The 13834-nt window shown below is 49.7% G+C and overlaps 1 protein-coding gene across 13 annotated transcripts in view; it reads right to left on the bottom strand.

Annotated features, from left to right (window-relative positions):
* The window catches only part of ARHGEF9 (Cdc42 guanine nucleotide exchange factor 9), a 177523-nt gene that overhangs the window by 63259 nt on the left and 100430 nt on the right, over positions 1-13834 (bottom strand). For all 13 annotated transcript variants that reach the window (XM_068205127.1, XM_068205125.1, XM_068205126.1 and 10 more), the window contains one exon: positions 4021-4200. In XM_068205127.1, the coding sequence (XP_068061228.1) occupies positions 4021-4200 (180 nt within the window). The remainder of the gene's footprint in view (positions 1-4020; positions 4201-13834) is intronic.

Raw genomic sequence — 13834 nt, 5'->3', positions numbered from 1 at the left:
CTGCAGCAAACTGGATGTGCTCTGCTACATCCATCAGAACGCTGGGAATTAGGGCTCAGCCCTCCCATTCCCAAAAGCCAATCCCTGCTGACACGCAGGCGGGCGAGCAGAGGCTCGGAGCTCACTGCAGAGCCCTGCCAGGCTGAGGAAGGGCAGCACCAGGGAAGGGGCTCTGGAGATTCCTGCCTGGTTTGCCTGACTCGGAGGAAGGCCCCAGAGCTCTGGTTTTGCACCTCCAAAGCAGCTTGTCCAGGGAAGGGCACAGTGCCAGTGTGTGACCCTTTGGGGGACCTGTCTGGGCTGCAGGTGGCACAGGGAGCCCTGGGGTGCTGAAATGCTCCTTGCCTTTAGGAAACCCCAAACTCTGCAGCTCAGCCTGTCCCCAGCAGTGCTGCCCGTGCTGGGCCCTACCTCCAGCACAGCTATTTGTAAGCTGGATTTGCCACAGGAGAATCAAATCTCCTTTAGACGGCTCTGACTGCAGCTCCACTCTCTTTCTTTGGGAAATCTGATGCCCCTGGCTCTGAGGGGAATGCTAATGCAAGGGCTGCAGTAGGGGAAGAACAGGTGAGTGATGAGCTCAACAAGATACAATCAGATTTTACAGGCAAAAAGAAGCAGATGGGGCAGCAAAATGGGGAATTACACCTGCAACACAGTGCAGGCACAGCTAAAAGCTAAACCCAGCTGCCCAGTAAAGGCACGAGCTGCCAGGCACTGGGACCACGCTCTGGGTTCAGAGTCTCCTTCTCCACAGTGCCTTAAAAGCTCACTCCAATTTATCCAGCACTTCTCTTTTAGCAGCAGAAAATAAAGTGGGTCAAAGGCAGCTTTTCAGCAGGAAAATCAATCTAAAATTACAACACTTAGGAGAACCAAGGCAGTGGTGAGAGAGAACATGGAGCACTGCCACCCCTGCACTTCTCCACCCCTGCACCTTCTCCTGGAAGAGGAGACCATGAAGATTTCATAGCCCCTCCTTGCTCCTTGCCAGGACCATTTCTTCCTTTCTTCAGTCACCAGGCACTACAAGAAGCTGCAGTAAAAGCTCCTCAGCTCCAGTTTTGCTCTTTACCTTGGCTTAGCAACATAAGGAAGGGAGACTCAGTATTGCTGAGGTGAGAAGAAATATATTCTGCAAGCTCAGTCTGGTATCCAAAGAGACTAAGGAGAGCTTTACACAGGAATAAATCCCCCTCTCTGCCCAGGACAGGGGCACTCTGCCATGTCTCTGAGGAGAGATTCCACTGCACAGCATCCATAAGCTTTACTCTTTATTTCTCTTGCAGTGGAAATATGTCAGAGCCCAAACATTAAGCCATTTGATTTCCTGTGTTTGGAGTGTCTCACCTGGGCTGTTTTGGAGCCTTGATGAGGGGCTCTGCAATCAAAACTTTGTTTTGAGGCTTGCTGTGCTTTCTAAAGGAGACCCTAAGGTACAACAATGGATCCATGGGCAGCCCTGGACTGTTACTCTCTGCTGCAAATCCCTCCCTACACTGATCCTGTTTTTCTGAGCCAGTGTCAATGTGCTGGTTATGCAAAAACTCATCTCTAGCCCACAATGTACAGACAGCCTGAGGCTCTGCCATCCACAGAGGGGAAAGAAGTGGCATTACCACCACAAGAATGTGAAATCTTGTTTGAAAGTCCTCCTGGTTTTTCTCAGCTGTACCTCCTAACCTGTCAGACCACTGGAAGTTGACAGGATGTTCAAAGACACTGTGCAGCCACCATGGCTGCACCCTGTGGGTGTCCACTGTGCTCAGAACAGGCTAAAATACATCACAGACACCTTCACCTGTCTAAACCCAGCTTGTTGCTGGGTCTTAAATTTAGTTTTGGAGTTCTTATCCACCTTTCTGACTTAGGGGTGTTCATAACCTTCTCCCTGAGTGCAGCAGCTCCCTGCAGAAATCATTCACCATTCCCTGCTGGCTCCAAATTTTACTTCTCCTACGCTGTGCTTTCTCTTCCCCCAGAAAAACATTGCTTTATCCATCCAGTTTCTCCTTGAAAGTTCCTGAGTTCCCAAACCTCCGTGGTTCCCTCTCCCCACCTTCCTTCTCTCCAAGTCCCAAGCTACTAAGAGGATTAGCGCAGGTGTGCGTAGGGAGACAACAATTGCTGTGTGTGCAGGGAATTCAGGAGCGTTTTGGTTTGCCACCCCTGGCTGTCATGTAAAGGAGGCCAAGGGAATCAGCAGGCTCCTGTTTTCCTCTTCACTTGCAAATGTGAAGTTCCCTGCTATGAGATTTCGTGAGTGCCAAATGCTTTGCCAAAGGTTTTCAGATGATCTGGCTGGAGAGCAAGAAGCGTCAGACATCTCATTGCAAACTGGGTTCCCAGCCCAGTTCTGTCCTCAGAAGTGATTCAAAGGACTTTGAGAGGAGCCCAACTGTGCAGTGATCTTCTCCTGCACTCCTGTTAGTACTTACAAGAGGCCTGAAGTCTGAAGTGTCCTGAAATTAATCCTATTTGGCTTTATACCTGTCTGGTCTGTCTGACATCCCTCACTTGAATACTATTCATATTCTATGCAACATATTGCTCCCTTTTCCTTCTGTGCTTGAAGAAGAGAAATACAGATATAAAGAAAAGCAATCATTTTGCAAGTAAAACTAGAACCACCCAGGCTAAATCAGGCAGTTTTCTGGCATCATCTTAAAAAAGCAGGGCTCAAAGTACAACAGAGAAAAACGCAGCCTGCTCATGATGTGAGTGATGATCTGCTCTTCTCGCAGTTCTTTCATTCCTTATTCAGCTGCTTTGGAAACCTGAGGGGCAAATTTTTCCCTCCAGTCTCCCTTCAAGACCTGCAGATAAAATGAGCCAGAACTCTTTGTTTTTAAATATTAATTCTCACTAAGGCAGCACAGCCAGGCGTTGCTCCCCTCTGGTGGGGGGAAAGGGCAGGTGTCTGGTCCCTGCCTGCCCCCAACAAGTGATTCCCAGATGGAACAGCCAAGCCAGCCCCCTGCAGAGCTGATGGAAGGATTCCTCTCAATGGGATACTGGACAGAACAGGCAAGAAACCTGCCTGGTCAGGCTGTTGTGACCCCCAGGACCAAGGATGAGGATCTAGGATTTGTTCCAGACATTTGTCTGAGATTCACTGAGTCCCCTCTCCTTTGTTCCCCACAGTTTCTAAAACCATCCTCGCAGCCTTTGAAAAGTGTAGGGAGAGATGGGGAGTTCAGCCAAGACAAGTGATCCATGGGTTGGGGCCCTAAAGACACTGGTTCATTTGGTTTTTTGGTGTGTTTTTAAAAAAACAGGACAGTGTTTTCCAGACTATTCTTAAACCTCCAAAGACCGTTTGTTTGTGACACCACTCCAAAGGGCCGTTAAATCTTTTCCCCAGAACCACAGAGAAATCAGCACTGGTCAGTGCACTGAGAGGTTAAACTGGCCCAGAATATTTCAGTGTTTAAATTAAGCAAACAAAATGAGATTGTTCTCGTTCAGCCTTTCCAGCTGCAGCACAGAGGAGATGTGTTAGTGACAAGAGGTGAGAGTGTTTCTGCAAGAAGGTTTTCACCTCAATCACACCTGACACAAATCCATTATCCAGACTTGTTGCCACCACCAGCTGCGGGGTCAGACTCAAAATACCAAACACAATTTGTTATCCCAAAATACCAAAATCCCAAAATACCAAACACAATTTGTATACCGAAAATACCAAACACAATTTGTTATCCTAGGCCAGAGTAACAGCATGAACTTTTTTGGGCAGCCCAGCTCCAGTTCCAATCATGGATCTTTCACTCCTGGCACTGGCCAGACCTGGGGAAAACAAAAGAGCTGCACCAGAGGGGAAAAAAAATGTGTGGTGGGGGGACAGCAGCAAGCAGAAACATTCTTTGCTCCCCATTTTTTGGACAGAAAACGGGCAAAGAAGTGGGAATCAGCATCAGTGAGAACAAACACAGTAAAAACTGAGCAAGAGCTCAGTTCTTGATGTCCTGAGCATCGGCAGTGATTCATTAGAGCAGTAAAAAGCAGAAAGTCACTCACCCTCACGAAGCTGGCGGGAAACCATCCTTCCTCATCGTCGATCTGACCCCACCACCAGTCCTTGTTGGAAGCATCCAGGACCTTGATGACGTCTCCTGCTTTAAACGCCAACTCCCGGTTGGCCATGGTGACGTGATCCCATACTGCCTCAGCACTGACAATGGAACCACCACTGATCAGCTTGGGGAGAGAAAAGCACAGTCAGGGAATGCCTGCAGCCCAGCCCCACACATGCACAGCAGCACACGCAGCACAGCTCGCAGCCAAACCACATTTCCATTCCACCCTGCCATTCCCACTGCCCTCAGCCTGCTCCCAACCATGCCAGGCAAGCTCCAGGTGCCGTGTCCCGTGTCCCCCAAGGCCTGGCACCTCCCCTCCCACCTCCATACAGACACATCTGTCAGGGACAAGTCCACTGACACAACGTGCAATTCCCAAAAACAAGCGATGGTGTCCCGCAAAGGAATTTTCACTTCAGTTGAAATGTCAGAGGCTTGGGGAAGCTTTCCATGCACACCCAAGCAAAGTTAGTGCACGTATTTAGAAGGCCTTTTTTGAAACCGGAGGCTGCCTGTTTTAGTGCTGGTGATGTACTGACACCCCTCACTTGTGACACGCTGCTGCCCTGCCCCAGCCCTGGCCTGGAGCACAGCCCAGGACAATCCTGCTGCTCCTGGCTGTGGTGACAGTCTGCATGGAGCAGATCGTGGACCCTGGACTCTCAATGAGGCCAGCCTGGTGTCTGACAGGACCTGTGGAGCTCCTGGAGCCTCAGGAGTGCCCCAGCACAGCCCCGGTCTCCTCTGTGAGAGCCATGAAACTCCTGCTCCCTGCTGGCAGGAGGGAGCATCCCAGCACTGGTGGCTTCCACACCACCAGCCATCCATCCATGCCCAGGACATCCCTGACCCTCTGACTGACAGCTGTGTGTTTTTAACAGAGTAAAAGGTTGTGTTTAACAGAGTAATAGGTTGTGTTTATGTGTTGCCCACTGCAGGCATTCTGTGCTGAGCACTGAGGCTGCCCCAGCAAACACAGATTTTCCCCATGTGCTAATCAGCCTGTCAGAGCCATCCTGGGTTCATTAGTTCTGCCACGAGACACCCTGACCATGGACTTGGGCTGCCTCCAAGTCCCTGCTGGAGCTCACAGGGACAGAGCTCAACCCTGTAACCATTCCAGACCTTGTTGTGGCAAGGCTCTGAGAGCCAGTGTGTCCCCTCAGCTGGGGGAAGAACACAAAGCACACAGACAATAACCCCTCGCTGTGGGTATGCAAGTGTAGAAGCTCTTAATGCAAGTCTGGCATCCCCAAACCCCTGTTAATCACTGCCTGCACAGTGAGAACTTGAAGGAGACCTTCCAGCAGAGCTTCAGGTTCTCAGCATCAGCAGAGAACACTGAAGCTGTCCAGACAATCCAGACAACAGATTAAAGGGCCTGATTTACCATTTGCCTTGGACTGGCTCTCCTTTACAAATCGATCTCCTTGGGTTTGGACAGCTGGAGCTGCAGTTCCAGCCAGTTGTAGAGTCAGTCACACAAAGCAGCAAGACCTACAAGGCTTAACCTGGCAGTGCCTTTCATGCTCAAAACCCAGGCAGATCCAGTCAGCGAGCAGCAAAGTAAAGCTGTGCTCCTCCCACTTCCACTTTGACAAACTGTCCCTTCTAATTCAAAATCAGTTGTAGAAGAAACCTGTCCCCTTTGTGTGTCATGCAGGGGATTGTCCACACAAGCCTCATAAGGTCCTGGGACACCAGGCAGAAAACCAAAGCATGGAACAAGCCCTCAGGTGATGGCTGAACTCGTGGGCACCTCCTGCTTCAGTGAGGGGTCATCCCACAGCTGGGCTTTTGAGACACAGCTGGAGGGAGCTGGGCACCAGAGGGTCCCACCTGAACCAGCAGCAGCTGCAGTCAGATGGTGATGGACCCCCAGCTCACCCCAGAGCTGGGCTCAGCAAAGCAGGGGAGCCACATCTGGAGAAGTTAACAGTCACAGAGACTGATTTCTGATCCCAGTGCGACAGCTGGATGCTCAGAGGTGTTTCAGTGCCTCCTCACAACCCCTTGCTCTGCTCCCAGTCAGGGTTCCTGGATGCTCTCATAAATAAGGATCAGTTTAAAGCACAGACACCCCCAGGACAGATCTGGAAGGGATGAGACTTCAGAGCTGAAGAAACCCCACAATACACTGGAAACCAGGTACCATGTATCTGTTCTTCTGCCAGGACTGAGCTCTTCTCCTTCACCAGTGCTTGCCCTCTGCCATATTCATGGATGCTGTCCAGGTGTGGTTTCCCAGGTAAGGAAGTTCTGCCCTTCCAGCCCCCAGCTTTCACCTCCCCCAGGCATCTCACCAGCCCTCTCAGGCTTCCATGTACCCTGCCTGCATTCTTTTGGAGCACAGATGACCAGAATTGCAAATACTATTCCCAAAGGGACCTTACCAGAGATTTGTGGAACAGCACAAAATATTTATTCCAGTGTCACAGAACTCCCAGTAACACCTCACATGTCCCCCTTTTCCCCACGGCCACCTCCCACCCGTGGCTCACAGGCATCCTGCACTCAGCTCCTCTCAGTAAATGCACTAGAGTATGTTCTCTTTGGCTCCAAAATCAGTTTTCTTGTCAAAAAATGAATCGGGTTGTCCTGACACTTGTTCCTTTTGTTAATGCCACTGGGTATTTTAGTCCCTTTTGCACTGATGAAGAACCAGGAACAGAGCTATTACGCAGGAGCTGTGTTCCTGCTGCTTCTGCTTCAGCTGACAGAGACTCTGCTGTCACTTCGCACACAGCCAGTTCTGGGCACAAACTGCCACAGAAACGTCACTGAGCCCAAACTTCAGAGGGACTGTGCTTCAAACCCTCCCAGCCTACTTTGCAAAAATCCATTCCTGAGCCCGAGGCGCAGATCCCAGCTCTGAGGAGCTGACAGGGACTGCAGAGGGACACAGAGGGACAGGGGGTCACATCTCAGCCTTTTAGAGCTGTTAGCACACAGGTCTGCAAGGTGCTTTCAGGGCATGTCAGGAGCTGGGGTGGCTTTGCAAGGTGCTTCTTGATCTCAAGGGGAAAAGCTCCAAGTCCTTGGTTCTCACTGATCAGTGCCAGCAGGGGCTGGTCCTGCCCAGCTCCTGGTCCTTGCTCTCAGCTCAAGGAAGGGATCCACATCTCAGGAATCCTGCAAGCAAGCCTTGCCCTTTTGGAACACAAATGCAGCTCAGCCTGTAGCAAAAGGATGGCGAGAACGGGAGCTCCAGCCATCCCACATGCTGAGTCCACTGAGAGAATGTCAGGGCCTAAAATGAAAAGATCCACTTGAATTTATCTTGCAGGACATCTTGCTGCATCTGTGGAGCCACCCAGCTCTCTCAGGGCAGGGTTATGGAGACAGAACCTGACATCTGCAGCAGCAGGAGATGACAAACTGGAGAAAGGTCAGCATGAAATATTATTTCTCACAGAATTCAACACAGGAGCTCTTCACTCCAGAAAGTTCACAGCCGGGCTTACTGCTCTGGTCAGAGATATTCAGCCAAAGACCTTGGAAAGAACTTCTCTGCCGTAAAGATTCTCCCACACTGCAGCTGAGAGAGTCATCTGGACTCCCTGATGGCCAGTGAAGAGAAAGAGACACATCTGGAGTGTGATTCATCCCAGCTATTTCAGCAATCTACCTTCCAGCCAGGTGAATCATGCCCTAGAACTGACTCTGTGTTTAACTGGCTGAGGCCGAAGTTTACATTTCCCACATCCTAATGTTCATCCCATCTACAATTTGGCCCATATCAAAACCAAAGGACAGAATTTAAGAATAATAATCTCTATAGGAATAGTGAAATATTAAAGCACACTCTCCCAGACACATAAGTTTTCTGTAGGGCGAAGGTTGGTGGAAATAAAGTTATGTTCTCTGTGCCCACCAGAGGAATTCACAAAATCTTAGCCTTGTAAATTTACAACCATTAGAACTTAGATATTTGGGAAAGTGTCCTACCCATAGGAAAAGAGAAGCAGCGAGAAGAAATGCAGCAGGTGACAAGGACACTCAGTGTGACATCCCCTGAACACTGCCTGTCTGCCAGGTGGAAATTCTACTTCCTATTAAAATCAATTATTCTTGTCAGTTGCTTGTTCAAAGTAAGGAGCTCAAAGAGAAAATTCCTCGATGCTTTCACCCCCTAACATCAGTGCAGAAATGCCCAGGAGCACTTGGGAACTGCAGACCTGAGAATAATGATCCCTGCTTTACAGGAGCCTGCAGAGCACTTTCTGGGGTGGAGGAAACACTTTCTCAGTGGGCAGAAGAGAAGAGTAACTCTTGGGATGTTGTGTGGGCTGGGCACCAGGCACTGGTCCAACAAACACCATGGGCAAAGCGAAATTCCAGGGCACAGGGAGGAGAGGCCACTTCCACATCCCAGCACCACAAAGAAATGAATTTAATGAGGAAACGAAAAAGGGCAGAAGGACAGGGCTCCATGCACAGCTTAAGCACACTAAGAACAGGGTGTATGATCCCTGAACCACCAGGACCACACCCTCAGCCTTCCCAGGGATTTTCTCTGCAGGTTTCCACAGCAAACCTCCAAGAACTCAGTCACAAACCCTTCCTCTAGAGACGTTCCTTCAAGACACTCCCAGCAGCCCAGCACAACAGGTGAGTGCTTTACACCAGCGAGCAAAGCCAGAGGAAAGGAATGAAACCATTCCTGCTGAAGGGCTGGGGGGGATTATGATTTCTCTTCCCATCTGGTGCATTTCCAGGATGGAACGTGGCCACTGGAAATACAGAATTACATTAGAGGTGCTGCCAAAATAAAATGACAACAACAACAAACAGTAAAAAACGGGTTTCAGGGGACGCTGCAAGGCCCCACCTCTGACAGCACATGCCAGGGATGCTGAACTCAGTCCTCACCTGTGCTGGGAAAGCTCAGAAAGGTCCATCTGGCCAAAGATCCCCTCTGTCTCCCTCTCCCCTTGCACTTCCCAAAGCCAAAGGGCTTTAAGGTGTCATTAATGCCAAATGGGAGCTTCCATGGAATAAAACGGAGGTGCTCAAAAGTGGGAGTCTGACTCCAGATTTTACAACTTTCTTTTCTGGCCATGCCTTTGTGGCACCTTTTTCAAGATCAAATAAATGTCCCCATCAAAGTAAACAGGAAAATAAAGAATAAAAGGAATAACCGGAACAGCTCCCTGTTACAGGAGCTGGTGGGATGTGTCTGACCCTGTTACTGGAGCAGGTCTGGAGCAAATCCACATGAGCCAAAGGAGAGGAAGGGAAGGGGAATGCCTCTCACAGCCTTTCACAGCACATTCTGATGAAAAAAGCCCAGGAGCACCACCTAGGATGGCTTCCCAAAGCACATTCACAGAGTGACCTCTGAGCCAGGGGTTACAGCTCCTCCCCGGCCACTGCAGCGTTTAAATCTCTGAGCCATGACCCAGCCATGCCCCTGCAGAGGGACTTTGCTCCAGCTCCACACGACAGGGCCAACTGGAAAATCATTCTGGGGAATGGGTGAGCCTCTGCCTCCAGTCTGATGCATTCTCCCTGGCTCTGCTCACTTCCCAAGCCAAGATGCACAATTGGACAAGAACATCTGCTCCACCTCAGCCCCTGCCTGCAGTGAGGCAGTCAAGGATTAAACATCTTTGAGTGAAATCAGCCACTACTGCAACGTTTTGCTAAATATTCCCAAGCTATCAACACTTACTGGCTTCTTATGGGCCAACTTCAAGAAGAAATCAGGGGCTTAGTGGTCCATGGACACTGAAATATGCACAAAAGGGCCATTCAAACCACTCTCACCTGTCCATTCCTCTTTCAGGGATAAGTAATCACTGCAAGCCCACAAGATTCCAAGACCCTTTTCAGCACAGAGCTTCTCACTAATCCAAAATGCACTTTATGAAGAACCACATTCCCAAAAACCCCCAAATAAATCTATCATCATTCATCATCTCCTTAAAAAACATCAAGGACCTCAAAGTTTCCAGCACCATGGTCTCTGGGAATATGAATAATCTTTAAGGCAGGAAAGTGTTTCTCTATTAGATCATTTATTACTGCATCAGTAGAGTTGTAACAGTAAAAAATGTGAGCTCTGGGTAGTTCCCTTTCAAATCTGTGTTACATAAACTGTGTCCTCCTCCACAGGAGCAGGATGCAGGAATAGGAGCAGGCTGTGAGGGGAGGAGGGAGAAATGTGGTGAGTGGATGCCATTTGCTCAAATTTTTTCTTGTACAGAGCTGCCCTTTGTTCAGACAACATAAAAGCCCTGTAAAATCACAATAGCATTTCCCACACTGTGTTCACCGGCCCTTCCACAATGGATGCAGCCAAAACAGCTTCAAAGAAGGATACACAGAGCTGGTGTTCAAAGCAATCACTGCTCAGGGGAAGGACAGGACCCAGCAGAGCTCCACAGAGCCCCAGCCAAGGGAGAGCACAGCTCTGCTCCCGGTGATCCCGGAGGAGAGGCACCTCACACTGCTCCACAGCAACACAGCCTGCTGGGGCTGGGAGCCTGCTGGGACCTCCCGGACCCCCCCACAGCTCTGCTGGGACTCACTCCCGTGAATTCCCAGCACAGCCGTGCCCACGGAGTGAGGAGGGGAGCAGTGCATCCCATGTTTCAGTCCCACACCCTGCTGCTCCTCCCAGCCAGGACAGGGCCACTCAGCTGATGGAGCAGAGCACAGGAGAACATCACCCAGCCCATCCCGCTGCATCCCTGCTCTTGCATAATCTCCCCAGAGTCCCTTTGATGGTGTGTTTATTTTTAAACCTCTCGTCAGGAATTCTGCAAAGTGAATAATGCCCAATCTCGGTGAATGGCCCCACGGCTCATTCACCAAACACAGGGGAGGGCAGCTCCTCTTGATTTGCTCATTCTCTCAAGAGGTGCAATCACCCAAAGGTTAAGCACAAGTCAAAGAATTTCCCTTTCTGCTTTCAAGCCCCTTGATGAATTTAACTAATGACTGCATTTCAGTTGAAAGAGGCTGATTGGAGTGAGAGTCTCCCATATCCCATATTCTGGGAAGGCTGCCACACTTGGTTGGAAGCTTTTTCTATCTTTTCTTTATCTATATGTTATGGGGAGAGTCAGTACAGACAGAAAGGTTCCTTAGGACTGGGTTGTTCTGTTTTTCATTGATTTCCACTTTCTTGAGAAGATCTCACCTGGCAAGATAGGAAATTACCTGGCCTCAGCCAGGCTGCAGCAGCAGAGCCCAGGGGATGGCATTAATCTCATTTTCCACCTTATTTTGAGTAGTGCCCATGTCATTCCTATTAATAACAGCAGCCACGAGGCAGGGCCATGGATGGAGAGCTGAGTAAAACCCTGGCAGCAGTGAGGAGGAGAATGGAAGGTGGTAAGGAGGCAGAGGGACCCCACTGAAGCACAGCCCACGCAGGTGTGAGCTCTTTGGATGGAGCATATGTCACCCTAATCGCTCCCCAACTCCTCCTGTGCATGGGGTACAGCAAGCCTCCCCTTGCCCCATCACATCTTTCATGTAGAGTAATTACAAATAGCCCCTTGCCATCAACTTTTAACTCAGATAAATGATGAGACTGGGGCTGGAAGTCCAAGTTTGAAGTGCTCCAGGGCAAGCAGCACCTTCAGCAAGCAGAGCCAGGGCAGCTGCCAGGGCTGTGGGCTCGGGGCCGGCAGGGGCTGTCAGCACGGATCCCTCACTGCAGCACTCAGCAACAAACAATAAACACCCTCCAAGATCCAAACCTAAGATACTCACACAAAGCCCAGCCTCCTGCCCCCAGAAGGGACTCCTGACATTCGCGAGCCAAGGCCACAACAGCCTCAAAGACCTGGAGTTGTACTGAAATCCCTCCTGAGCAGGGGGCTGGAGCTTTGATTTACACCCAGTCCAGCCTCACTGGCTGAGCCTGCAGGATGCTGCCTGGGTGGGGAGCAGTCAGGATTCCCAAGGTGTGCTCCCAGTTCCACAAAGTCCCAGCCCAGCAAGCACTGGGCCCAGTAACATCAAGGCATTGTGAACAGCCCACGGCAGCTCCAGGAGGGACCTGGCTCTCTCTCAGTCACCCAAGGGACAGAGTAAGGCAGATCAGCAAACAGAATATTACTAAATAAATATAAATATCACTAAATAGCTGTAAATTCAGCTCTGGGAATGTACAGAGAAGGACAAGATGCTGCTGAGGAATGCTGAGCCCAGGGCTAAGGGACACAGTGAGGACAAACAGCATCAACACCATCCTGAGCATCCCTATGCCCATGGTGCAGCCACTCCACAGCCTCAAAACCCCTCCATGGAGGACCAAGACTTGACTGGAAACGTCAGGAATGTAAAATCCATGCTCATTTTACCCCCAAAGCCTGTCCTTATTCGAACTGGAAAGCAAACAACTTCCCTGCCATGGAGCAGACTGGGAAAACTGAGTTCATCTGAGCAACTGAATGGTTTCTGCAAGGAGAGGAAATAAAATTGTCATTGCTCTGAGGAAAGCAAGAGTAACCCTCCTTTTAAAGGATATTTATGTTAAAATGTACGTCACCTGTTACTCTGGACATGGAAGTTTCCAAAGCAGACAGGAATTAAGGGGTAAATCACACAAATTACTCCCAGTGGATTGAATTCTTTAACACAACTCCTTACAAAGGGAACAACACACGTATCTGCTCATCCCAGACATGGGATCTGTATCCCTGCAGCTGCACAAGTGCCACCAGCCAGCCCAAAGCTGGTGACACACAGCTCAGCCATGCAGCTGTCCCCAGCAGGAGTGATGGCACACCAGGAGCATCCAGTGCAGCCACTTCCCTCACCCAGATCCAGGAATCCCCAGGGCAATGAAGAAAGTGACAGGAGCAGAGCTCACAAAACTCTGTGTGGATACTTTGTCCTCTAAAAGCTGACACAGTTGGCCAGGTTTAAAAATCATGGGATGGAAATGAACTCAAATGCAGAGCTATGAATACAAACCAGGAACATCAGTCCTGGATGGCCAGGAACAGGGAAGCAGCAGCAAGAGCCCCTTCGTCACTGCCATGTGTTCTAAAACCCAATTTAATAATGAAGCAGAGGCCTGGATTGTGTCATGTTGGACCACAATGTATTAAACACATCCCCAGGAATCCTCAATAATGCATATATTGGTATTGCAGTAAGAGGCCAACATGATAATATTTAAAAAAGGATATTTTTAGTACTGAGAACTTGGAACTTAAAAAGTGGTGGCTGCTATTAGTGCAAATCAATGCCCAGGCTGGATTAAAGTCCAGATGAATGTATTACACTGATTAAATTCACCACCTGGGCTCCTTATTTGCTGTTCTCATCTCCTGGTTTCGCAGGGTATGTCCCTGCAGCTCCCATCTAACAAAGTCCAGGAGGGGCTTGTTGGCAGAGGAGGGGAACGACATCTACAAACTGTTTCACAGACCCTGAGCTCACAGAAAATTAAATTAAAGGAAGCACAAAAGGAGCAATGGCTGGAGAAGCAACGCCTGGCCCCAGGAATGAGCCTGGGCTTTGGGTGGCTGCAGGGGCACTGAAAGCCTTTTCTCCCAAGCCAGGGGGAAGCAGAGCCCATCCAGCTGCTCTTGTGCAAACCAAGAGCCACCCAGTGAAAAACCCCATTGATTCCACTTCCAGTAGCAAAAGGAAAAACCAAGATGAGCACCCAGAATAAGAAACAGCCAGACAAAGCTTTTTGCCACCAAAATGATGATATTCATAAGAATTATTCCAGCAAAACCACAAGTCTTCCTCATGATTTCCAGGACTCCAGCACCTGGACC

Source organism: Anomalospiza imberbis, chromosome 14 (genome assembly GCF_031753505.1).
Source record: "Anomalospiza imberbis isolate Cuckoo-Finch-1a 21T00152 chromosome 14, ASM3175350v1, whole genome shotgun sequence".
NCBI lineage: Eukaryota > Metazoa > Chordata > Aves > Passeriformes > Viduidae > Anomalospiza > Anomalospiza imberbis.
Note: the sequence above shows the minus strand (reverse complement) of the source record. Positions and strands in the feature narration are given on the sequence as shown.